At 39.3% G+C, this 24,440-nt stretch overlaps 1 protein-coding gene across 1 annotated transcript in view; it reads right to left on the bottom strand.

The window, feature by feature from the left end:
• The window catches only part of COL12A1 (collagen type XII alpha 1 chain), a 134,351-nt gene that overhangs the window by 17,078 nt on the left and 92,833 nt on the right, over positions 1-24,440 (bottom strand). Inside the window, exons 47-61 of the mRNA XM_034766198.1 lie at positions 23,729-23,852; positions 23,399-23,542; positions 20,887-21,051; positions 19,929-19,967; positions 19,679-19,817; positions 17,016-17,158; positions 16,495-16,604; positions 9,898-10,047; positions 8,619-8,696; positions 7,821-7,907; positions 4,610-4,663; positions 3,880-3,975; positions 2,286-2,339; positions 1,031-1,084; positions 54-107 (exon numbers count right to left, since the gene is read on the bottom strand). Of these exons, the coding sequence (XP_034622089.1) occupies positions 54-107; positions 1,031-1,084; positions 2,286-2,339; positions 3,880-3,975; positions 4,610-4,663; positions 7,821-7,907; positions 8,619-8,696; positions 9,898-10,047; positions 16,495-16,604; positions 17,016-17,158; positions 19,679-19,817; positions 19,929-19,967; positions 20,887-21,051; positions 23,399-23,542; positions 23,729-23,852 (1,491 nt within the window). The remainder of the gene's footprint in view (positions 1-53; positions 108-1,030; positions 1,085-2,285; positions 2,340-3,879; positions 3,976-4,609; positions 4,664-7,820; positions 7,908-8,618; positions 8,697-9,897; positions 10,048-16,494; positions 16,605-17,015; positions 17,159-19,678; positions 19,818-19,928; positions 19,968-20,886; positions 21,052-23,398; positions 23,543-23,728; positions 23,853-24,440) is intronic.

Below are 24,440 nucleotides of genomic sequence, written 5' to 3'. Positions count from 1 at the left end.
TCCTTTTGGGGTTATCTCTCTTGGTTCATTCTATGCTGGGGTATAATATTTACCGCTGATCCAGGTGGGCCTCTGGGTCCTGTGGCACCATCTTTTCCTGTGAAACCCTATTCCAAAAATGAAAATATTTACAGATTAATAAGGACAGGCCTAAGGCTGCAGCAATCTTCATTTAAAACTAGTGGTCCTTAAAGCTATGTATAATGGTGCTATTCATAATTAATGCTGATATGTATGTATAATTTAATGTGTCAGTTATTTAAATATGCACCATTGCTATGGCCAGTTAAATATCTCATTGGCACAGTTTTACCCAAATTAAAAGAGCCTCAGGCTACTGACGCACTGAGGGTGGAGTGTCTGTCTCTCAAACCCAGCCATATAATGATTAGAAATCTGCTGCCTCCTTCCCAAAGGTGGAATTGGAGGCTCAGCCCAAAGTGACTGATGAGCTCAATCATAAAGAAGAATAAGCTTCTAAAATGATAAAGGAAGCAGCTTCTGAATGGTCTTGAGAAGTCCCATCTAAACAGCCTAACACAGCAGTTCTCTTAACTGGCTGTTAACTCCCAGTGATCAGAGGTCAAGCATAAAGGGACAAATCCTGCCTTAACAGTAGTTTCTGTACATGCACATCCTCCATGTTGTGGACATGCCATTCCATGGGGCTCCCTAACAACAGCAGACAAAATGTTGGAGGGGACTAGGATATTAGCAGGATCAGAGGAGCCCTGCTCAGTGGATCTCTCATTTTCTCTGCATAGGAGTCATAGATCCCAATCCAGTCAGTGAATTTGAGTAGCCTCTGCAAAAGTTCTGTGGCTGTTTTATGGCCCATGGGTGAAGATTTCCTCCCCACAATCTTCCCGGTCCCCACCAAGCATCTTTCCTGAGTCTCGCTGGACTCTGGGCAGAGGACTTGTTTCTAAAAAAGGAAGAAGCTGAAGAACAGAAAGCGGTGCTGGAGTTTCGTGTGCTACAGAATGGAGCATGGCTTGTGCCATAACACTGTAGACTGAAGAGACCTTACCCTGTCACCTGGTGGTCCCACTGGGCCAGGTGGGCCAGTCAAACCTGGGGTTCCCTATGGGAAAAAAATAATGAGACATTCACACAAGACAGAACACGTACTTGTGCTGTACTAAACACTCCTATATATATATTTATATACATGCATACATACAGACACACACATGTTTTTAACTTCTAGATTATTCTGACATGGCTTTTTGGCAACATATATAAAAAAGTAAAATAACCCCTTGGCAGAGACCAGCTGTATTTTAACAATGCAATGAACTTTATTATTTATCACATTTTTTCTTACTTCCCTTAAAAAAATGTTCTTTACATTTTCAATCCTATAACCAGAATATAGATCTTTTTTTAAAGTCTCTTCAGCCATGGCTTACTAATGTTGACTAAACACTTGGTACTAAACTCTGGTTATAAGACAATCTTCTATCAATTTGGTGGTTGTGAAGGGCATGAGTTGCAGCTTCTCTTTATTACCCCCTTTATCCATTCCCACTAGTCTCCGCCTGTCTTATTTTATAATGAGCTGCTTCCACATCCTGCACATTTTATATTCTTTCTTTCTTAGTATTGTAGCTTCTGTGTCAAGAAGGAACACTGAAGGTAGTTACAGAAGGCTTAATGGGAACTGAGGACCTCCCAGGGCCCCAGCACCTTGCAGGATCAGGCCCAGAATTACAGGAATTAGAGATGTCTTCTAGTCCATTCCAGGCATTTTCTACTGCCTGGGTGAGTGTTTCAGATAATACAAATAGTATAGGCTGTATACTATCCTCAATTTACACAAAGGGTTCCTATTTATGTAAACGCATGGGCAGATTGAGGCTCATATATCAACAGTATACATATGGTCCACAGCTGTCAAAACAGACCATAGTCCCAAAACTCCCCCTGAAAACAAATCCCTGAAAAAGACAATAGATGTGTTCTTGGTGTTTGATTATTCTATGCATTCTTAGTTGTTCTCCTCTTCTAAACTTAATCCCATATTCAACATGGAATCATTGCCCTTACATATATGTACAACTGCAAACAAGCTGAATTTAACATTGATTTCTCTATTTATTTATTTTGTCTTATTCACATTTTAAATGGTTTCATATTCCCTATAATTCAGATTGCTAATGTTACCCAGCACATATCCTATGCAATATACAGGGAGCAAAAAAGTTCTATTCACAACACTGAGAGTTGTACGAAAAGTGTCCACGCATCAGTGTAGAGGCCAATGACATAAAAAATTAACTTACTGATCGGCCTGGTAGCCCTGGTTCTCCAGCATCACCTTTTATTCCTTGGCGACCCTATAATCATCACAAATTGGTATTAGGAATACAATTACATGACTCAGGGCTGGTCTTCATGGGGAAGATTGATGCTGCTTCAATCGATACAGCAGGGGTTGATTTAGCAGGTCTAGTGAAGACCTGCTAAATCGACAGCAGAGTGTTCTCTGGTCGACTCCGGTACTCCACCTCTCTGAGAAGAGTAAGGGATGTCAACCGGAGAGCATCTCCCATCGGCGCAGCACAGTGAAGACACAGGGGTAAGTCGACCTATGCTACGTGGACTCCAGCTATGTTATTCACATAGCTGGAGTAGTGTAGCTTAAGTCAACTTACTCTGGAAGTGAAGACAAGCCCTCAGGGTGACATTACAAAGTTTTGTTACTGAAAATAATTTCATCAATGACAAGTTCCAAGCAATATGTTTCTTTGGTATTTTCATATTTCAAAGTCTTTCAAATTGCCTGGGACAAAATAAAAATATTTATCACATTCCACAAACACAAGGAATGCATTTAGCCTTCCATGCTGTTTGGCATCCATAGGCCATCCTGATGAAGTTTTTCCTTCAAGCATACATGAAAACCATATATTGACCTTCCATTTGGTCCTTTCCTAAAGGGAATGTGGATCTAATTTCTACCATTGTGTCTTTTTGTTTTTTTGTTTTGAATTAGGCCACTTATAAATCTATCAGACAGAGAAGATGAATTGCCTATTGAATATAAAGTGTGTTTTCCAGTTAGAAGCCAACTTTGCTAATTATTCCTAATCAGGAATAACACTTAGCCATATAGATTGTTACAACATTCCAGATATCCCTAATATACTCTCATAGGAAACAGCAAGTTAAGACAGAATAAGATCTTCTCTGGCTAGATACTGAAGTGACCAAGAGTTGGCAGTAGTAGTGTCAGGATGCTGTGTGATCTCTTAGGGCTATATTCTGCTCTCTGACCAGTGTGAATCTAGGGAAAGTCGACTGATGTTAATGGAGTTACTTTAGATGTTCATTAATGTAAATTAAATCAGAAGTTGACACTTACTAATTTACATAGTGCTGTCAGCATGCATAGCTGTATACAAGAAAGGAACAGCTCCAACAAAGCACCAAAAGAACATAAGGCCAAGCTTTAAAACTTGGATGCCTAAATTTAGGCACCCATTACCTGCTTTACACTTCTAACTGCTGATTTAGTTACTTAAAGAAAGAAGCTAGATATATAAATCACTGCAGATGTGCATAAATCTGTGAAAAGGCTTAGCTGTGACTTCAGGTGCTTAACTTCTCAACATCCAACTTTGAAAATTTGAGTCTTAGAGTCTGAAGGTCTAGACAGTGTATAGAAAAGCAATAAAACAAACCAGTGCAACACACCACACACCACTTCATATATAATCCCCAAGAGTGTAGTACATGTAACACTCAGGGTAAAACAATGTGACATTTTAAAGGCAACCAACTTCTGAGCTGCAGGGCAAGAAGAAATGACAAAACTTGATGGTCAGTTCTCTGTCTCCACACAGTTTCACTCACAGATACAGAATGATTACTCACTGGTTCTCCTGGAATTGAAAGTCCATTGATCCCTTGTGGACCTGATGGACCCTGAGGACCCGGTGGACCTGCCTCACCAGGAAGACCAGGTGGCCCCTTAAAACACAAAATTTAAAAAGATATTAGACCATGGTTTCTTCCTAGAGTTGCATCTAGAGGATTTGTATGGACATGCACGTGGGATAGGCCAGCAGCATGGGGTTAGTTGATACTTGAATAACATTTGAACTTGCAAGTCCTTATTCAAGCCGTGCTTCCACCATTATACACAGAAGGGTTGATGCTGCTACCCTAGTAAGGACCACAGGATCAAGCCAAGAAACTATATGCATTTGGCAGCATGAATAGAGATATAGATATCCACGACTTCTGGAGAGGAGAGTGCCCCAGAGTGACTCCCTGTCTCCTCTGACCCCCTAGTGCCTCCCCAGAGAAGGGGAACCATGAGGCAGAGTTGGCATTCCCAACTTTCCATGGCTCCTACCACTGATACCCATGATCTGGCTCCCCTATGCAAAAAGCAGAGAACAACAGGATCCTAGGAAACACAGACCAGATACACATCCTGCTTCCCAAAATTCTTCTATATAAATAACATCCAGATTTAGCCCTACTTACAAAACCCTTAAACTTGGATACTTGGAGATATTAGCTTACTGTGGACTTTAACATCCAAAATTTCATGTGGTGTGCATATAAACTTAGAAATGCATTCCAGAGAGATACTTACGGCAGGTCCAGTCAAACCCCTTTCACCTCTAGGCCCCTTAGTGCCCGGACCACCCTAAAATAGACATTTGAAAAGAAAATAAATATACACAGTAGGGGAAGGAGAAGATAACTTGTACAGGTGCAAATTATCCATCCTCATGATAAAACTGACCAGTTGAGTCAAGGTTTCAAGCAAGAACAAAGTTCTGATATGAACAGATCTTGACATGCTTGGTGTTCAAAGAAGTACTAATGCAGGAGTAAGAGCTGCATCAGGCCCCAAATCAGCAACAGCCTCACTGGTCTAGAGGACCCATGTTGATGCTCAGGAAACAGGGAATTTATGCTTTCCAAGCAGCACTTTGTGGACTATGAGCCCCATCTGTCTCCATGTGGGGATCATAGAAATACTACAGACCGGGAATTGCAGTAACCCCTGAGGACCAGCTTCTGAAGGAGTGAGGAGAACTAATGTGAGACAAAGAAGGTTGGGTGTAGGAGAGGGTTTCTGTGTTGCCCTTCCTCATTGCCCTCAAAGAGGTGGAATGGCCCATTCTCCTGTCCCAACTGACAGCTCCATTTGAAGCTGTTTGTTACCTGGGATTACTGTTTTGACCATACAGTCCCTTCAAGGCTCTCTGCAACGCAATGCTCAATGTTCTGAGCATGCACAGGGCCTCTCTGGCATCATCCCTGAAGACTCAGTGGGCAATCACGGACTCAGGGGAAGCAATCACTCCATGGCAGCCATGAGGTCTGGATCCCTCTCAGGATACCAGGTTGAACTCTGTGACTATGGAATCAGCTCCTGCCAGCTCTGCTCAGTGGAGCACAGTGCATCTTAAAAGAAGCTTATTTCAACCTTTGGTCCTTTTGAGAGACTATGGTTTACTTTCAAAATTAATCTCAAAGATCACTGAAAGATTATTTGAAAGGGCCAAAATTTCTCTAGGGCCAGAGAGACAGGATTCAAAAAAGAACTAGATAAGTTCATGGAGGATAGGTCCATCAATGGCTATTAGCCAGGATGGACAGAGATGATGTCCCTAGCCTCTATATGCCAGAAGCTGGGATAGGGTGATAGGAGATGGATCACTTGATGATTACCTGCTCTGTTCATTCCCTCTGGGGCACCTGGCATTGGCCACTGTCAGAAGACAGGATACTGGGCTAGATGGACCTTTGGTCTGACCCAATATGGCCGTTCTTATGACAGGTATCCATGTTTCTTAATGAAATTCAAATAACACCACCACCATAGTTATTTGGAGAAAATGTAAATAAAAAAATAAAGAAGGGAGCTCCTATCTCAGTCTCTGACTCATACAAAGCAGGTGCAATTCCAACAATCGAATTTAGAGCTCAATAAAGTCAGAATGTGAATTTACCACAGTCCTGGATCAAATCCCACACTGACTTGTAAATGTGATAATCCAACCTCATGCTTTTACTAGTTAAGAAATCAACCGTACTGCATAGTGGACCTTACTCAGAGTGATTTCAGACATAGCAGAACTCCATTTTATAGAGAAGGGGGAACTGTATGTTTAATGCACTGCACAGTGCAAACTGTACCTCTAGTTATAGTGAACCTTTGCTTATATTCTTCTTTGAGAGTAATGACATAACTGACTGGAGCTGTACTGCCCATCCCAGCCCTGCAGACACAAAGGCTACAAGTCCTCTCCTTAAACGCAGCCATGTAATGCTTATAATAGGCCACCCCTGAGCCCTGGGATGGAGTCTGGGAGCACTGAACTCCTTGAAGTCAATTGGATGTGTTCTCTCTAGCTGACTGATGAGCAGCTGGGAGGATCTTAGAATTCCTAATACAGCATTCTAGGCTGATAACTTCAAAATGAGAGAAGAAAGGGCCATGGGCCTGAAGATAATCCTTCACACACAGCCCTTTCATTGATCTCCCCATCCGCAAAAAGATTACCAACTTCTTTCCTCAACAAAGTAAAGAATCCCTCTCTTGGATAAAATCCTGACTCCATTTAAATCAGTGGCAAAACTCCCATTGATTACAAGGGGGGGCAGCATTTCCCCTCTTCCTTCTGAAGTTCTGAGGGACTAAGTGTGGCCACAGGGTTGCAGTAACCTCTGCAGGTCCATTGCAGAGAGAATGACTCAGGGATCGGAAGAAGGCTGTTTGGGAAAGAAGTATGGTGAACTCACTTGCATCAGCTGCTCATTTGCTTTGGCCCATCCTGCAGGGAGGTTCCAAGGATCCTCACTGCAGAGCAGGTACAAAGCTCCTCTACATCACCGCCAGTGAGGAAAAGGCCAATGCAGAGTAAAATTAAATGGCACTAATGCCCAGATTTTTAAAGGTTTTTACGTTTGCTGTGCTCAGCATTGCAGTGAATTAGGAGCCTAAGTCTCATTTTCAAAAGGGATTTAGGCATTTAAGAGCCAAAATCATATTGACAATCAATGGCATTTTGGCTCCTAAGTGCCTGAATCCCTTTTGAAAATGAGACTCATGCTTCTAAAGCTGTTAGGCACTGCAACACTGAACACAGGCAAGCCTAAATATCTTTACAAATCTGGGCCTAAGAATCTACTTCACCTCCTATCGCGCATAATACATGGCTAAGAGATGACCTAATAAGTGAGCACCCAGGCCTTGAAGACAACTGTATTGCTCCTGTGTTATGACATTCCCCTGCGACTCACAAAGGTAAATTCTCTCTCTCTAACTGAGCCACCATATATTCTCTATAGATACTTGTAAGTGCAAAGTGAAGATTTGCCTTTTGTTGGACCAGGTTCTGTCTCCCTTACTACTCCTCATTGAGTAGTGTCTTACTCCACAGGTAAACATATCGACTTCAGTGGGACTACTTGAGAAGTAGCATACTACTCAGAACAGATAACAGTTGTAGAATCTGACTTGTGTTTTAAACTCAGAAAAAAGGAGAACAGGCTGATTTAAATGGTGACATGGATCTGGTGATCCCGACTTTCTTCCTTGTTGATGTTTGTACATTTGACAAAAACCACCACATAATATGGCACTCATGAGCACAGCTGACATTTCCATGTAGTAAAAGAACACCAGGAGATCAAATGCAAGGTTCTGTGAGGTCCAGATTGAGGTGCATTAACAGAGCATTATGGAAATGCTTCTTTGATTTCTGCCATTACTGTCTTTCCTTATTTTGAGAAACACCCCCCGTAAGTTTAGAAAACCAGACAATTGCTCTGTACTAATAGCTCCTTACAGCAGGTCCAGGAGGTCCTGGGGGTCCCACGCTGTCTTGTGTACATGTACAAGCATTTGGAAGAGCTGGGCATTTTGCTTCATCCGTCTGAAAATTCAAGCACAATCATCACACACTCTCTTTAAAAGGAAGGTATTAGCCGGTGGTGTTTTTTTCCCCCCCACAGCAATAACAAAAATAATCTCCATAACCTAAGAAGAAGAAACTCTATTTTGAAGTATAACAGAGTTCAACAGAAAAATAGTAATTTCCAAGATTTCCTACTGTGTTTTTCAGATTTGTTATTAGTTTATTTCCTCTAGGATCTTCTTATGGCAATGGAATATTTACAACAGCGGAGGACAGGAACAAACATTGATGCACAATCTTTATTGTGTTCCATATGTTCTCATTCAAAATTCTCTTCTATTCCCTCACCAAGACAGAAAGTATTGCATTGGACAATCAGCTAACACAGACAAAAATAAATGGGATGTTTTTTTCAAGTTCAGTCATACAACTAATTTAATAAAAATGAATGTGGACATGACATACACAATAGCAAGGACGTTAAATATTATTGCAATTTAAAATATATTTCTGACTCTGTCTGATACTTGTGCCATCATTCTTGAGCTGAATCTGAACTTATTCTTTCCTACAGAAGACTTTGAAATACAGAGCTGTGCATTGCCAGCTTTGACAATTGTGATTGACATAGGCTCATAGGTATGAGGCATAGTAGCTGGTTAATATTAAAGTTGCCAAGTGTTTTATGAACACTGTGTCCTGAACAGGATCTGGTTCACTTACACTTACCATTGAAGGAAGATCACAGCATCTATCACGGCTAGTCCAAACTGCATTACATACTATGTCAAAACTCTGGATATCAAACTGTAAAACAAAGGAAATTTCTTTTATTCCTTGATGCATTAATTATAATGTTTCAAGAGAGAAGCAGAGCCTAATATGAATACATTTAAGAATGAAACATCTACAGGATGCTCCATTTTGTACGTAGTTAATATACTTCAATTTTACACTGCTATTTTTGATAAGAATAAAAGAAAAAAAATGCTGAAAACAACACATTTCGTTAATACCAGGAACTACCCCAAGGACTGATGCTTCTGTTGACCTCCTGCTCCTGTTCTGGCGCAAAAGGTAACTGAATACACAAATATTTCACAACACTTAATGAAGAATGCAATTTCTACATCTGCTAACTGCCTGTACATGTCAACATGGAATCTGGCCTGAGAACATCTGGACTAACTTTACGGACTGCAATCACTGGATTGTACATTAACCCAGATCCATGTGTGAAACTGACATCAGTGGGGAACAGTTTGGAAGGAAGACTAAAGGAAGACGATGGCCATTAGATAGAGCTGCAGGATGACAGCAGTTTCTTCTCTTTCACCCATGAGCCCTCGTCCTGCAATCTAATCCCCACAAGCAGACTCAGGTGCCACCAGAAACCCATTAGGGTCTGCAGATGAAGATTAGACTGATGAATTAAGGCCCTTATGAAGCCCAAATAGTAGTATTGATCATCCACTAAATATAGAGTGAGCCCGTTGTACTAGGACAATTGACATAACTTTCATAGCAGCAGCAGTTATTCAGCATAGATTATAAAACCAGAAGGGACTACTGTGATTATCTAGTCTGACCTCCTGTATAACAGCAGCCACAGGACTTCCCAGAATTAATTCATCTTTGAACTAGATCATATATTTTAGGGGAAAAAAACCAACCAATCCTGATTTTAAAACTGCCAGTGATAAGTTGTTCCAATGGTTAAGTACCCTCACTGTTAAAAATTTGCATTTTATTTCTAGTCTGAATTTATCTAGTTTCAACTTCCATCCACTGGATCTTGTCAGACCTTTGTCTGCTATAACAGAGTCCTCAATTATCAAATTTCTGAATCATGTAACTTAGTTCTTGCAGTACAAAAAAATCACAAGATTTGGTGCTGCGACTGGTCTTTTACAGATCCATTCAAGTCCTTTTATTCAGAAAATCAAAGTTTATCTAGAAATCATGAAGATGTTTTGAGTTAAGAAATAAATACAAGTTTATTGCTTACTGTTGCTGATTTCCGATCACCTTTCAATAGTTTTCCAAGTATTTCAAAGCCATCAGTTGTGATGTTTCCAGACTCCTTAATTGGTTTCTCCATTACTTCACTGCAATCAATGTAAATCTTAACACTTGTTGAGGTTACAACAATATGAACCTAACAAAAAAGGGTATAAAAATAGCAATGTAACTAAAAACATGTGAATGTACTTGACCTTTAATAGTGTTTACCTTTTTATGTGTTTTTATATTATTTTCGTTCCCTTTCAAAGAACCTAGTTTCTAAAGGGGGAAAGTGCTAATTTCAGGAAAGTATAGCACCTAATGGCTGCTTTAAAACAAGTTGAAAATTTGGCAAAATGAATACACAAGTAAAATCAAGAAGTAAAAGAATAGTATAATTTAAACCATAGAACTACCATGAGCAATTTACACGAGTTTTAAAGGCTTGAATAAAAAATGCTCTAAGACAAAAAGAAAGAAGCAAGCTAACAAAGAACAGAACTGAAAGAAGTGACTGTAACTTCTCTTGCATTAAGAGCTGGGACCACACAAGAGGTTTATGAGTCTGCTACTGATGTGTAACTAATAGACCTGATCTGATAACTGAGACGGTAGATTGTTTTAGATCCAGATATCTGGGGTTCAAGTCCCACAGATGAGTCAGCCAGGAGTGTCGTTACATGATGACCAAGAAGGGAGAAGAAAGAACTGGCAGAGGGGGGAAACAAAAAATAAAGCAAACATACCAAATCCACCAAGAAAAGAAAACTGGAAAGAAGAGAAAAGGATAAATGAAAAGTAGTGGAAAGAAGACTGGCCAAAAGAAATGAAAGACATGAGCAAAGGAAACAAGGCTACTGAGAAAGGAGAATGAAGTCTGTTAAGGAAATCAGGGATAATTAAAGGGGGATGAAGAAAGATATGTAAAACACACTGTAAACATACTGATTTGTCCTGTTGGGACTGTACATGGTTAAGTACCAGATTATGGCATGAATAAAATAAAGGATGTCCCGCCTCCAAAATATTCAGTGCTTTACAGCTTGGTTCCACTCCGTGACTATATTTACCTATGGACCAGTTGGGTCAAGCCCTGGGACAACAGTAAAGGGGACACAACATCCAGGAAACAAGTGATAGAAAGAAAAGGGACACAGATGAGCTATCAGAAACACGTTTCCTTTTTATTTCAACTTGACTTGCTCTTGAATTTTTCTGTAACCAACCGGAAGGCTCTCTGATCACAAGGATAATGTGTCCACTGCTGCCTTATTTATATCTGAAGTTTTGCCTATTTACAGAATTTGGCCAATTCTGGCCAGAGGTCAATAATTTTAGTCATGACCCAGGGCAACAGAAAGATTTCACAGGTCCTACATACTTCTGCCTATTAAATGTTACCATTTCGGAGTGCTAAGAACAGGAGCAGACAAGTCTTGAAGTATATCTATTTATGCTCAGATTTTCTGTTTATCACATCACATACTCTACAAATAAGATATCAGTATTTGGTGATTACTTTAAAAAGTTTGGCATAAAGTTGAAAAAAACAGAAACTCTTTTAAATGTCTTGAGTCAACAAGTGACTGACCAATCTTCTGAGAATTAGATTTTTTTCATGCTAACTATTTTCCATGTGGAGTTGTCTCCAGGACATTAGCTTAGCTTATCTAAAACCTTCCAAACATTGCATATTACTGTATATAATTAGAATTAAGACTTTACAAACTGCTATAATTTTTTTAAAATTCAGTTAGTTTCATGATCTAATACTACATATACTATGAGCTTTTTGTTAATTTTCCCAATTTTGTGTGTTAATCAAATTAAGAACTTTTGCAAAACAAGAATAAGAGTGTAATCCAGCATGCCCAAAATGTGTTATGTCCAGATAACTGGGCATAAAGACCTCGATGGTGATGAAACAAGAAATTTCAGGCATTATGACGAGACCCTAAATTCATTCTCATTTAGTATCTGACACATGATTAAACTGTCATAGCAGCTTTTACGAAACAATTTTATATTAAATTTAACCATGCTATAGATATGTTTTACTTGAACTAAAATATATGTAAAGTGTGCACATATTTTTCACCTACACCCAAAGCCTATCTGCATAACAGTTAAGAGTTACACTGTACTACCTGTTTACAAACATGAATTATAAGAGATGGGTCTAAAATCAGAACAATGGATATGAATGCCAACTAACTTTGGAAATGTGCTACTTAAACTCCATCAAAAGTAGGAAAAACACCCTAAGGTTCCTTTCAGTTTTATAGTGAAAATTTAATAAGGGTCTCCCACAGACACTTGAGATCCTCTCCAGGTCATCACTAGTTTAAATCTGAATCTGAACCCAGGCTTGAATTTCACAGATCAAACCACATCTGTAATTAAAATGTTTGCACATTTACCTAAAGTTGATCGTAAATATAACATATGTGAATTCATTGGTTTGAATTCTTTTTAACATCCCCCATTTTAAGAGAAATGTTCCTTCCAATTTCTAACCAACTAATGTAAAACATCACTTCTGATTAAGTTCAGTTGCCATTTCTGGCACTGAAGAGTTACAAAAAAATATATTCTTTGCAGTAGTGTGTGTCCGCATGGACCATACTAAAAGAAAATTGACAATCTTTGTTAGCTACAACTAACTGAGCCATATCAACAGACTATGTAAACTACTGTCCCATTAAAAAACTTCACATTATAAGAAATAAAGGCATAAGTGCATTACGAAGTTCTCTGCGGTCAGCTTCTGGAAGAGTGTAATCTAAAAGACAATCTAGCATAGTAAAAAGAAAGAACAATAAAAGATATCTGTCTCTCCAAGAGGGTTAGATGTAATTTTAATGGCTGTATCCAGGAGCCAATATTTTTCCTAAGGGACTTGCCAGATTCAACAGCCTTCACCATAGCTATGCTACACAAAATCTACAAATATGCCAAAGAGAATTTCCCCTGCACCGCTGGCTGTAGGTTAACTGCTTTTCACTGAATGAATCTGTAAGTCATCAAATGAAAACCACAAAAATGTTTGATATTCTGGAATACATTTGGTCATGTTTTAAAGATGTGTCATCTTTTTCACACTGGATGGGAAAAAAATTCTAAAGTACATTTTAAAATGTGTTAGAAACTGCCCCCACCCCCAAACCCAAGACTTTCAAGTAGCTGAAACTACAGATATTCGTTATTACAATATACTCCTGTTTATTCCAATGGCATAGGGGACATCCCAAACTTTCAGACACTTGGGTGTTCAGATAAATGGATGTTATTTCAACTAGCGTAGGACTACATGGTGGACACACTGTCGATTTGGCTAACTAGGATTTCCAGATACAGGGCATTCAGACAGCTGGAATTATACTGTACTGATAATCAACATGTCTGACATAGAATTCATCCCTGCATACGCATGTTGGGCTTTAAGTGATACCCAGTGCATGAGCAGGGGAGTCCCTTCATGCCATCATCAAGAGTCTGATTCACATACAGCAGTCAGGCTGGAGAGAGTTCAATGGCCAGATTCTGATTTCAATTACATTGGTGTGAAATCCAGAATACCTCCAATGAAGTCAAAATTACTCCAGATATACACTGGTGTAAATAATCTCTGATCTACTGATTCAGTTCTGGGAATAGGGTACAAGGAATCATTACGCCACTTCAAAGAATGGATACATATTTCAATTGCCCCTAAAAAATAAGGAATAGTCTAGTAGTCAGTTTATGGATCTGGATTTTCTTAAACACTTTGCAAATGACTTCTGCTCCTTAATTAGTGGCGATCAGGTAGGTATCTGCATTTATTTAATGACAGAAATAACATCAAATGCTACATTCTTATTTTGCCTTACTGAATGTAGTTAATGCACACAACTAACTCCCTATCTTTTTGTTCCCATTAGCTCTGATTTATAAGCTGATCTTTATTACGAGCAGTATCAGAGAACTTTGTCACCTCTGCTCTATCCATAGTAAGATGCTAAGAACAACATGACACCAGCTGCTAATGTATGTAATGATGGACACCTCAAAAGAAAGTTGGTAGCATAGCGCTCACAGCTTTAGAAAAATGACTCAGGTATTTTGTAGTCCTCTAGGACAAAAGTTTGAACCCTGAGACTGACATCTGGAATAAGACATGTTAAGTGCTATTCTGCATTTTATAACTGCTTTTTTGTTATAAATATGAATATAACTTTCATGCCAACAAAAATATTTATTCTACATTTTATTGACAGTATTACTCCATTTCTGTATATGGACAAAACTACTTAAAATTCAAGTATCTTCCTGAACTGTTATAGAAAGAAAGACAAAGGGCCAGAGGCCAAGCATAAAACAGAGACCACCCTAGATTTAGGGGCTATGCAGCTGTGATCCAACCCACTTACTGACATCTTTCCCAAAGTCCCTGGGATAAACATTTCTTAAAGTGGAGAAAGAAAAGTTCATTACAACAGAAAAGAAATGTACCCAAGATGATGTTTTTGGCAGTATCCTGTGCTTGTTAAACGATAAAAAGCTAGCAGTGAGTGACTTTTATTCACTTGTGTTTTAATTAGGTGTGAAGATCATGGTTCAACATACTAGAATGCTGGCACACAAAAACCCAGTTACTACAGAGAAGTTACAAACCCTAGCCCGCTGTCACTGAGGTCCCTGGGAGTAGGATAGGATCGCAATATGATCTGGATCAGCCGGCAATAGTAGCCACCTGATTTTAGTATCAATAAAGGGATCTGCTGCAACTATATGCAGTAGCCAGAAGAAAGCTAAGGAAAAGGGAGATAAAGAAAAGCAAAGAGGACATATATTTCAGCTGACTGAAAATGTTGTTATTCTAACTCACTTTCATAGCTTACATTTAATTGCTTTAAAAAGCAGAGAGATATTTTTAGGCCTATGTATTCATATGGTCTGGGCCAGACTCTTTCATCTGCTCTTTGGTTACAGGCAGACAAGCCTGTTCAGATCAAATTTTCAGAATTAAGTAGACAAAAATGGATATGCATAATCTGTGCATAAAATTACTACAGCTGTGTGACACTGGGGTAATAGTCAAACATCTCATTAGTTATTTATGCTTTAGACAATTCTGAAACACTGAGTTTCAGTCTAAAAATTGCATTTACATTAATTATCTCTCTTAATCCAATGTTCCCTTATATCCTTTTTCTATTCAGCCACTGCAGATTCATGTGCCAACCCCATTCCTAGCAAACAAGCAGCAGAGGCATTTGCTGTGTATGCATCCTGCACAGACACTACATAAAAAAATAAAACCTTAGCATCTATGTAGTCATTTTATTTGTGATTTCAGAGAGACTTACAAAAGTTGGTGTTGTTCCTGTTTTACAGATGGGTACTCTGAGATAGTGAGAAGTTAAAGGAATTGATCAAGGTCCCAGACTAAGCCAGCTGCCAACAGAAGAACAGAATCCAGGTCTCCTGACTCTCTGTGCTCTGCTCAACCAACAAATACACTTATCTCGTTCATCTATATGAGCCTACGGCTAACTGAGAGCTGACAGTTATTAATCTTGAGAAATTAAGTAAGTTTTGATCCTGCCTGGCTCAAGGTACAGCTGTAACTGGCAAACATTTTATCAAAAATGCTATGCACATGCTGGAAGCTGAAGGTGATGATACAGACAGAAGACATGCTGGTGCTAGCTTTCAGAGAAGTGAGTAAGAGTTCCAGCTCAAGAAAACATACTTGCCAGCATACTTTATCAACCAATATGTGCTTTCTCCAGATACAGTAATTTACGTGATTAGTTAAGTACTGTACACCTCTGCTAAAATTCATATTAAATATTTTAGACTCAATATTTCAGAAGCCATGCACTTAGTATAATTACTGGGCATTATATGTATTATGCTTGTTAAGCACATGACTTCAATTCAAATAGCTATTTATCTTTTAAACTACTGATGCCTCACAATTGACTGCATATTCTCACACCCACACATATCTTTGCTCCTATTTCTTCCTCTTTTCTCTGTCTTTCCCTAGGCTCCTCCCAATTGTTTCTCTCTATGGATTCTTTTCCTTATTTTCTGCTTCATAATTTTCTTGCTGTCTCATATGCTTGGAAGAGTCTCCCGCCTCTTGTCCACATACAGCCCTCCCTCCACACCTTTGGCAAATCCTTTCTAACACTGGACTCCATGTCATTTTCACTGACATCAATAGTATTACTTCAGGCATTTTGTCTCACTGTGATTTGTAAACCACTATGTAAATTTATGTGTCTGTACAGGGTCGGCTCCAGGCACCAGCTAAGGAAGCAGGTGCTTGGGGCGGCCAATAAAAAAGGGGCGGCACTTCGTCCGCTATTGGGGCGGCACGTCTGGGTCTTCGGTGGGAATTCGGCGGCGGGTCCCTCAGTCCCTCTCTTCCTCTTTAAGCTGCTGCCGAAGTGCCACCGATTGGCTTTTGTTTTTTCCCCCACCACTTGGGGTGGCAGAAAACCTGGAGCCAACCCTCTGTCTAAATATGACAGCTGTTTTTGTTTGCTTGTTTGTTTAACAGAAAAGCACTTTGCAAGATAATATGCACATAATTTTAATCCTTTACCTTGTGGAAGCTTCCATAAAATATTTTCTTTACTGCATTATCATCAAAAGTTACTGTCTGAACTTCTCCTCTTGTATCCTTGTTAAAGAATGACAATAATTTGGTGGAAGCTGCACCAAGAAGATACAATAAATAAATGTCATTTGGGTCACAGTGCTGATGTTATTCAAAGAAGAGAACACCACCACACTAACAATACATACATATACACTGTACAATTCTACCGAGTACATTTTTAATTGTATACACAGCAATTACTGGGACAGTTTTAAAGACCCAGATTAGTGAAAGTGTGCATTCCACTGGTCTTAGATTTAATAATGATAAAGAAACATAGTGCTTATACAGATTTTTGAATAATTAATTAAAATACAATATTAAAAAAACATTTAGATCACAAAATAATATACCTTTTTACCATGTAGGAATATTTTGGTTTTGAAACAATTCTAGAAAGAATGCAAAACAACTGTAAATTTCTATCTACAAATTCTCTATGCAATTAGTAAAATCGTCCTTACGATCAAGGATTACTCCGACTTGTGGTTTGAAATCCCTATCTGTAATTTGCCAAATTGCAAATGGCTCATTGGGGGTTTCCGAAAGAAGGCGGAACAGCAGTATGATTGTGTAAGCACGTGGCAATCCGTCTGGATGAAGCTCCCTGTTCAGAGAACATGAGGATATTTTGCATCAAACACGCATAGAAAAAGGAAAGATCTTCATCATTTTCACTTTTTTTAAAAGAGAGGACATAATCAAAATGGGAAAATTACATCGTTTAGCAAAGCTCAGCCTGTTAACTCTTTAATCAAATAGCAAAGAATTAAGCAAATAGAAATCACATTATGGACTATGTTGAGACTTTAACTCCCAGCCTGCATTAGAATGGAGGTGAGGAGAAATTGATGCAGGACCAGCAAAAATCGGCATTCTAAAGGCATTCTGGTTGACTCAGCCAAGGTTTTGGTGCTAGACCTCTGTTACATTTACAGGATGTGGAGTGGGTTGCTCCCATATAAACTCAGCTGGTGATCCATACAGGAAGAAGATGGACCATAACCTTGTTCTTGCCCTGCACATCCCATTTTGAGTAGTCAGGCACTGGGAGCACCAGGAACTCAACTGTGGCTGCCTCACATGCAGAGGGTGCAATGGGAGAAGGAGACATTAAATTTATTCCTCAGATGTAGTGCAGCATTTTGGGGCATGCTTAGTTGTCATCTGTGGATTTTTAGGCTTGTGTCATGGACCCTGTTGGACACCAAATGACAGAAAACCACAAGTAAATGAAAGTATGTTAAAGGGAACCCAGAGGCCTGGCTGAGCAGTGTCTGGAGTGAAAAGAAAGCAGCAGGTAGATGTGAGGGAAACTGAGGAGGAGGAGCAAATTTTGTTTCAATTTAGCCAACAACATGGCTGACACTATTACTGCTGAAACTCTGCTATTGGCTGAGAAGGCCATATGGCCCCGTGAGCTAAAACAGAGAAAGCTCAAAAACCGGTAGTGAAGCTTTTATATATTTTGGACAAAACTGACAACCCCTTACATTTAGTATCATGCTACTACAGTAACCATATCGCTGCTTCAATAAAAGGTGGCTGACATAAGGGGCAAGATAAGCAAGTGAATATGACAAACCTATGTATAATTCAATATCGAGAGATAACTCAGATATTAATGCAACTGTGCCATTAGGATTCCTAGGGAGCATTGATTTCCTGAACACTACTGTTTAAATTGAATTTAATTTTCTGGCTTTATATAATATATATGTATCAAGAAGATCCCACAAAGGCTATTTTTGCTTGCGCTCTCTCTCTTTCTTTCTCTACCTACAGTCAGCCAGCCAACTCTTCAATATTTTTCTTGATTTGAATACACAGAAAACATCTTACTCAGGTCCCACTTAGGTGCAGGCTTTGACTTAATAAAATGGTAAATCAAGCTATAAGGTTCTACTGAATGCAAACTATCTGCACTTTATGAGTCCTGCAATATCCAGAAAACCATAGAATTTTGCTCTTTTCCAGGCCAAGCTATCAAAGGGAAAGACTGGCTGACCGAAGAAGACAAAAAAAAAAAGTCCCTAAATACTCCACCTTGGCACATTGAGAGTTGAGCAAGCTGGCAAAGGGAAGGGGAAAGAGCCTGTTTAAATTTATTCCTTATATTTGGCAATTCTCCTATGTTTGGTCTGCCCCCTTCTATCCATTCTGGTAGGGTTGCACAGTTGTCGAAAATTCCCATAACTGGACAACTAAAGTTACATGATATAAAAAATGGGGATGGGGAAGGGTGGACTGGCTCTAGACGTGCCCTCTGGCAGAGCAACACTAAATTCTAAACTTTAGCTGAGTGGGTAGAGAAGAAACTTCTGGATCCTCCCTTCATGGTTGGGAGGGGAAAGGGGTTTCTCCTCCATGACTGGACTTCTCTTATTCTAGCCAGCTCTGTTTTTTGTGAGGATCCCACATTACCCCTCTCAGTATCTCCCTAGCTGAGCTCTAGAACAGAGTGGTGAGCTAGGGAAGACTTGCTTCAGGCCATAGCTCCTTGAAAAATTCTCTGTTTGTCCAATATGGTGACTGGGCTGGGTGGTGTCACACACCTGGGGAATTGTGACCACAGGCAGAAATGTGTTGCCTGTTACAACTTCTAAACAAATGGCACTTATCCTTCAGAATCAAAAACAGTCTCTCTGGCTAAGTGGTTTCTTTGTACAAGTAGCCACAGAGGGCTTTTTTTTATTATTATTGCATAGGGCCTGTAATGTGAATTAAATTAATTAACTAAAGTAGGCCTGGTTAGATGAGGCATACTCTTGAGAAAAGAACAGGGACTGTCTTTTTGTTCTGTGTTCATACAATGCCTAGCAAAATGGGGTCCTGGTCCATGACTGGGACTCCTAGGAACTACAGTAATGCAAACAATAATAATAATAATCATGAAGCTGGAATTACCAATATAAGGACCACTAATGAAGGAACTGAATAACGTTTAATCAGAGCAATGGTTGCACATTCTTTGGAGTGTATTTCTTGGACTTCAGTAAAAACAAAAACAAAATAAAACTCATCCTCCAGGAGGTATTAATACCATTACCTATAAATTCTATTATCTTTCCCTACTTTCTCCCCTATATAAAGTGTTCCAGGAAAACAGGTTACACAGATAACTTACGATGCAGGCTGACTGATGAAAGCATTTCTATGGAGCCTGTATGCCACGTGGCTAGGGAAGGATCCTGATTCCAATGATACTCCTTGTACAGAGGCAAAATGCTTCTCTGTTAAGTTGTATGATTCCAACATCTTGAAACCTTTGGGGGGGGGGGAGAAGGGGAGAGAAACACAATTTGGAGAAATTGTGATAAATGAAAAAAAAACCTTCAGAATTATCCTATACTAGGATGTTTGTATATGATTCTTACCAGGTGAAGTGTATCCCTCCAAGTAAATGAGAGGACAAGCTGAAACAGACGAAAACTGTGTTATTTTAAAAAATTCAAATGGAATCATGAACATACAAATATTTTCAAAAGATTTTATTCCCGTAAATGTGAACTATTGTTAATTACCAGCCAACATCTGCCACTACAATAATTATCATCTGTTTGTGATCCTTTGCTTTATTCTGCTCAAGATCAATCAGTAGATTTCCAATTATGTTGGTGAAATGTTCAAATCCTTATTTAGGAGGCTTCTTAATGTACTATTTCTACCAGGCTGGAATATACGGAATAGCAAACAGATGAGCTTCAAGTATATTTTATTTTAAGAGCCCCAGTTCATAAAAAGAAATGGGCACAATGACCCAATCTTTCCATGGATCTTTTATGCATGAGTCAGGCTGCATATTAGTCCTCAGATTCACAAGGAAAAACTGCAGATTTATATGGCTCCTTAGTCGTATGTGGAGGAGGCAATATGTGAACTCATCGTTGCAGATGATACAAATGTACAAATATTTCCTTCTTTTTTTTTTGCCATAGAAGGACTCCAGATTTGTAAACAGATGGATTTTATTTTAGATCTTTATAAAAGTAATATTAGACACTGGTTAGCTACATCCCCAATGCAGCCAAAAAACAGTGGTAAAGAGGAAATCTGACACATCCAGAAGTCCATTCTAGCTACCGTTCTACTTGCTCTTCAAAGAAAAATAATTGTCACTTATTGTTTATTCACTTTTTAATAGAGTATCATCTCAGGGTGGGAGATAAGATAAAAATATAATAACCACTTAAATAAGAAACATGCACTTGCTCACTGGAAATATATATTAACGTTTCTTCAAAAAGGTGTAAATGGGAAAGCCTTGAGATGAGAGTTGTAGCAGTACGTAGTCAAATTTACTAGCTTGTGAGAGAAACATTGTCTCTTACTTACTTGAGGTAGCTGTCTCACAAATAAAAGTGAGGAGGTTCTCCTCAATCTTTTCAAAGGCATCAAAGTCGTCAACGATAAATACATGACGTTCACTGGGTTTGCTGGCAATCTTTGACAGCTCATGGTAATCCACGTCAGCTACACCAACAACAAAGACGCTGAAACCTGCAAAAATAATGTTTGTTATATGAAAATGCAATGAATAAACATGCTTATACATTATCATTGGCTCAGTAACTCAATATCAAATCCCAATCATGTAGAGATACTGTATTCTCTGTTAAAAAATACAAGAACCAAATAATGCAAGTAGAATATACTTTTGGTTGAACCCAGTCCCTTTGCACTTTCTGGATAAAATACAGAATAAAGTAAAATCCAGTGGAGAAGAGTATTCAATATACTTTTGACCAAGGGATGTCAAATGGAGAAACTCTTTCTCCATTACCTTGATGAAACAGAACAAGCAATATTTTAAACCGACGGCAAAAAAATGGCGCAAAGGGCTCGTGTCCTGCAGGGAAGGGAAGTGCTGTTATGGAATCATTCAGCTGCACAAAGCTGTTTGAAATAGGCAGAAGGGGTCTTTTTATGAGGTCTTCTTGCTGCTAAATAAATGGCTGAAAGGGATGAATCTATGAGTTAGATGACTGAACACCCAAGGAAGAGACATACTTAAGTACACAATTTAGATCAGAAGTGCCCAGCCAATCTCCCTGAATCAAGAAGAGGAAAGTATACTATTCTGAACATTTCCTTTTGCAAGAAGAGGGTGAAGAAACTCATGCCAATGAAGACACTGAATAGAAACCCTGAATTTTCTGGTATTAAACAATTACTATATAAACCCCTCGAAGCCAAACAGCAAATGAACTGTTTTCTAATGTACAGTATTATCTTATGAGAGGGATCCTTGAAAACATTATGGGAAGGCATCTGAAGAGAAATGAAGAGCATAACAGTTCTGGTTACTCCCAAGACAAACTAATCAAAAATAGTTAGGCTCTGCTCTTCAATAAAAAGGATGATTAAAAAAATACCTTCCACTTTAGACACTGTTGATCACTTTCTCATCCTGGCTTCCTCTCCTGCCTGTCAGGTTGCTCCTTCCAGTTCTCTTCTTCCTCTCCTCTTCCACACTTTTGGCAACCCTCAAGACTCTGCTATTTGGACCTCTCCTGTTTTTCTTATAGCTTATCCCTGGGCAACTCATCCACTCACCAAGCTTCAACTGTCATCTCCATGCCAACAGTTCACAAATCTTCTCGATCCCTGACCTCTCCTGTTCCATCAGTCTTGCATCTGACTATATTTCTGATATATACTCTGGAGATCAGATCACCTAATTAAACTCAACAAAGCTTATGATGAGCTTCTCATGTATTTTCCAAAACTCGCTGCCATTGGACAATATCATCATCTTCCCCATCATCCAAGCTCACAACCTTGCTATGATAGCCTCCTTACTCTTTCACAAAACATACAGGCTGCCACCGAATCCTGTCTGTTCTACAACATCTCAAAAATCTGACTCTTCCTTTCTGTCCCTATGTCTAAAATCCTTATCCATACTTTGGTTACTTCCTGCCTTGACTGTTGAAGTCTCCTAATTTCTGTGCTTCTTGATTTCCGTCTCATTCCCACGGTCCATCCAAATCACCCTGGCTAAAGTCATCTTCATCATCTGAGTCTTAGACCATGTCATTCTCCTCTTCAAATCCTTCCAATGGCATCTTCTTGCCTTGCACATTAATGTTAGCTTATCTTCTTCAGCTTCTGGACTTTGCATAATTTTGTCTCTGCCTGTATCTCTCTCCCATTTCCTCCTCCTCCTTCTCTCACCACATCATCCTATCAATAAATCCCCTCTACCACTTCCTTTGTCACCTCCCTGATACACCTGAAGACTGGGGGAAAGGTGAGGCAGAAGGAAAGGGACTTTCAACCAAACAGTTTTCTAGAGCCTCAGCTACAGTAAACTACACTTGGTCCATCTAAGGAGGGAACATAGATGGCCACCTCTTCCTCAAAACCGGAGTGGGAGAGCCAGGGGCCTGGTCAGACCTCTGCTCAAGGTAGAGTAAATGAAGGGCTGCTCTAACTTGTGCCAGCATTAAAAGGACTCAAAGGGCCATTCCAACAGATCAGGATCATTGGACTGAAGTGCACTTAATAATGCCCCCGCCCCCCGAATAAGGGCCAGGAGTGATATAGGACAAGTTCTGTAACTATGTAAGGGGAATTCCCAGCAAACCATTTAAGCCTGTTCTGTCCACAGAGAGAGAGGAGGTCAGAATTAGGTCCAGTCAATCTTAACATTCTTAAAATAGTTTGAGCCATTCCAAATCATATACTGTAATTTGAATGTCTCTCTCAGGAACCACTACCTATTTAGGATGAATAAAGGACCAACAATACCTGATGCTGTTATATACCCATATGTTAAATTGCATGACTTAAACTCTTTCGTAAAATGAATGTCAGATTCAACTTCGTTCTGCAGGTTGCTTACCAGAGTGCTGTATGATTGCTGCAGCTTTCTTAACTTCATCCTGCGACCGACCATCTGTGACAACAACAAGTACCTTGGGCACACCTCTCCTCATGCCACTCTCCCAAGTCAAGACTTTTTCTTTGATAAATGTAAGGGCTTTGCCTGCAAATTACACAAAGAATGAGGACTCGTGCCACATTTGCCACTGAAAATATTTGCTTTGAAGAACCAATAAACTGTAAGAGTAGAACATAAAGGCCTGGCCTTAAACTACAGGGGATTAAGATAACAAATAGGTTTTCAAAAAACAGATTATTGGGAAGGAATATGTCGTTTCATCAGACGCACCTGTTCTTGTATTTCCTCCTTTGTACCGAATATTCTGAAGTGCTCCTAGAGCCTGGGCCTTATCATCATATGTATTCAGTTTAAACTCAGACTTTGCATCGTCGCTGTACTGCACAAAGGAAACCTGAAATGAAATGCAGCACAGTGTTCAGCCTCTGACTTGTGTGGCTTTAGGTGATCTCTACACTAAAGTGAATTATCTTGTCAGTCACCATTGAAACAGGAAACCCATGACTGAAGTTATATGTAAATATAGATATAACAATGGTAAAGTTATCAGTTAATGTGTTAACGAGAAAATACTTGTTAGAACTATGGTGGCACCATATTTAGTGCTGATTTTCTAGTTCATCTTAGGGATACAGCATTTATAAAAACTGTTAAAGATTACAAAAAAACGCAAGAAGCTCATGACATAGCAATTAATAGGGAATGTGCCAGAATTTCAGTCATTTGATACATACAGTATAATACACTTCCTGAACTGGAACATTAACTCATCTTGTATATTTGTGTATATCCATGTAAACCTAGAATGAATGTTCTGCCTATGTATACAATGTATATTTCATTTTGCATTTCCTTGTAGTCATAGAATATTAGGGTTGGAAGAGATCTCAGGAGGTCATCTAGTGCAACATCCTGCTCAAAGCAGGACCAACACCAACTAAATCATCCTAGCCAGGGTTTTGTCAAGCCGGGCCTTAAAAGC

This window comes from Trachemys scripta, chromosome 3, assembly GCF_013100865.1.
Source record: "Trachemys scripta elegans isolate TJP31775 chromosome 3, CAS_Tse_1.0, whole genome shotgun sequence".
NCBI classification, from domain to species: Eukaryota; Metazoa; Chordata; order Testudines; family Emydidae; genus Trachemys; species Trachemys scripta.
The sequence above is the reverse complement of the archived record's forward strand: the minus strand, read 5'-3'. Positions and strand labels throughout refer to the sequence as shown.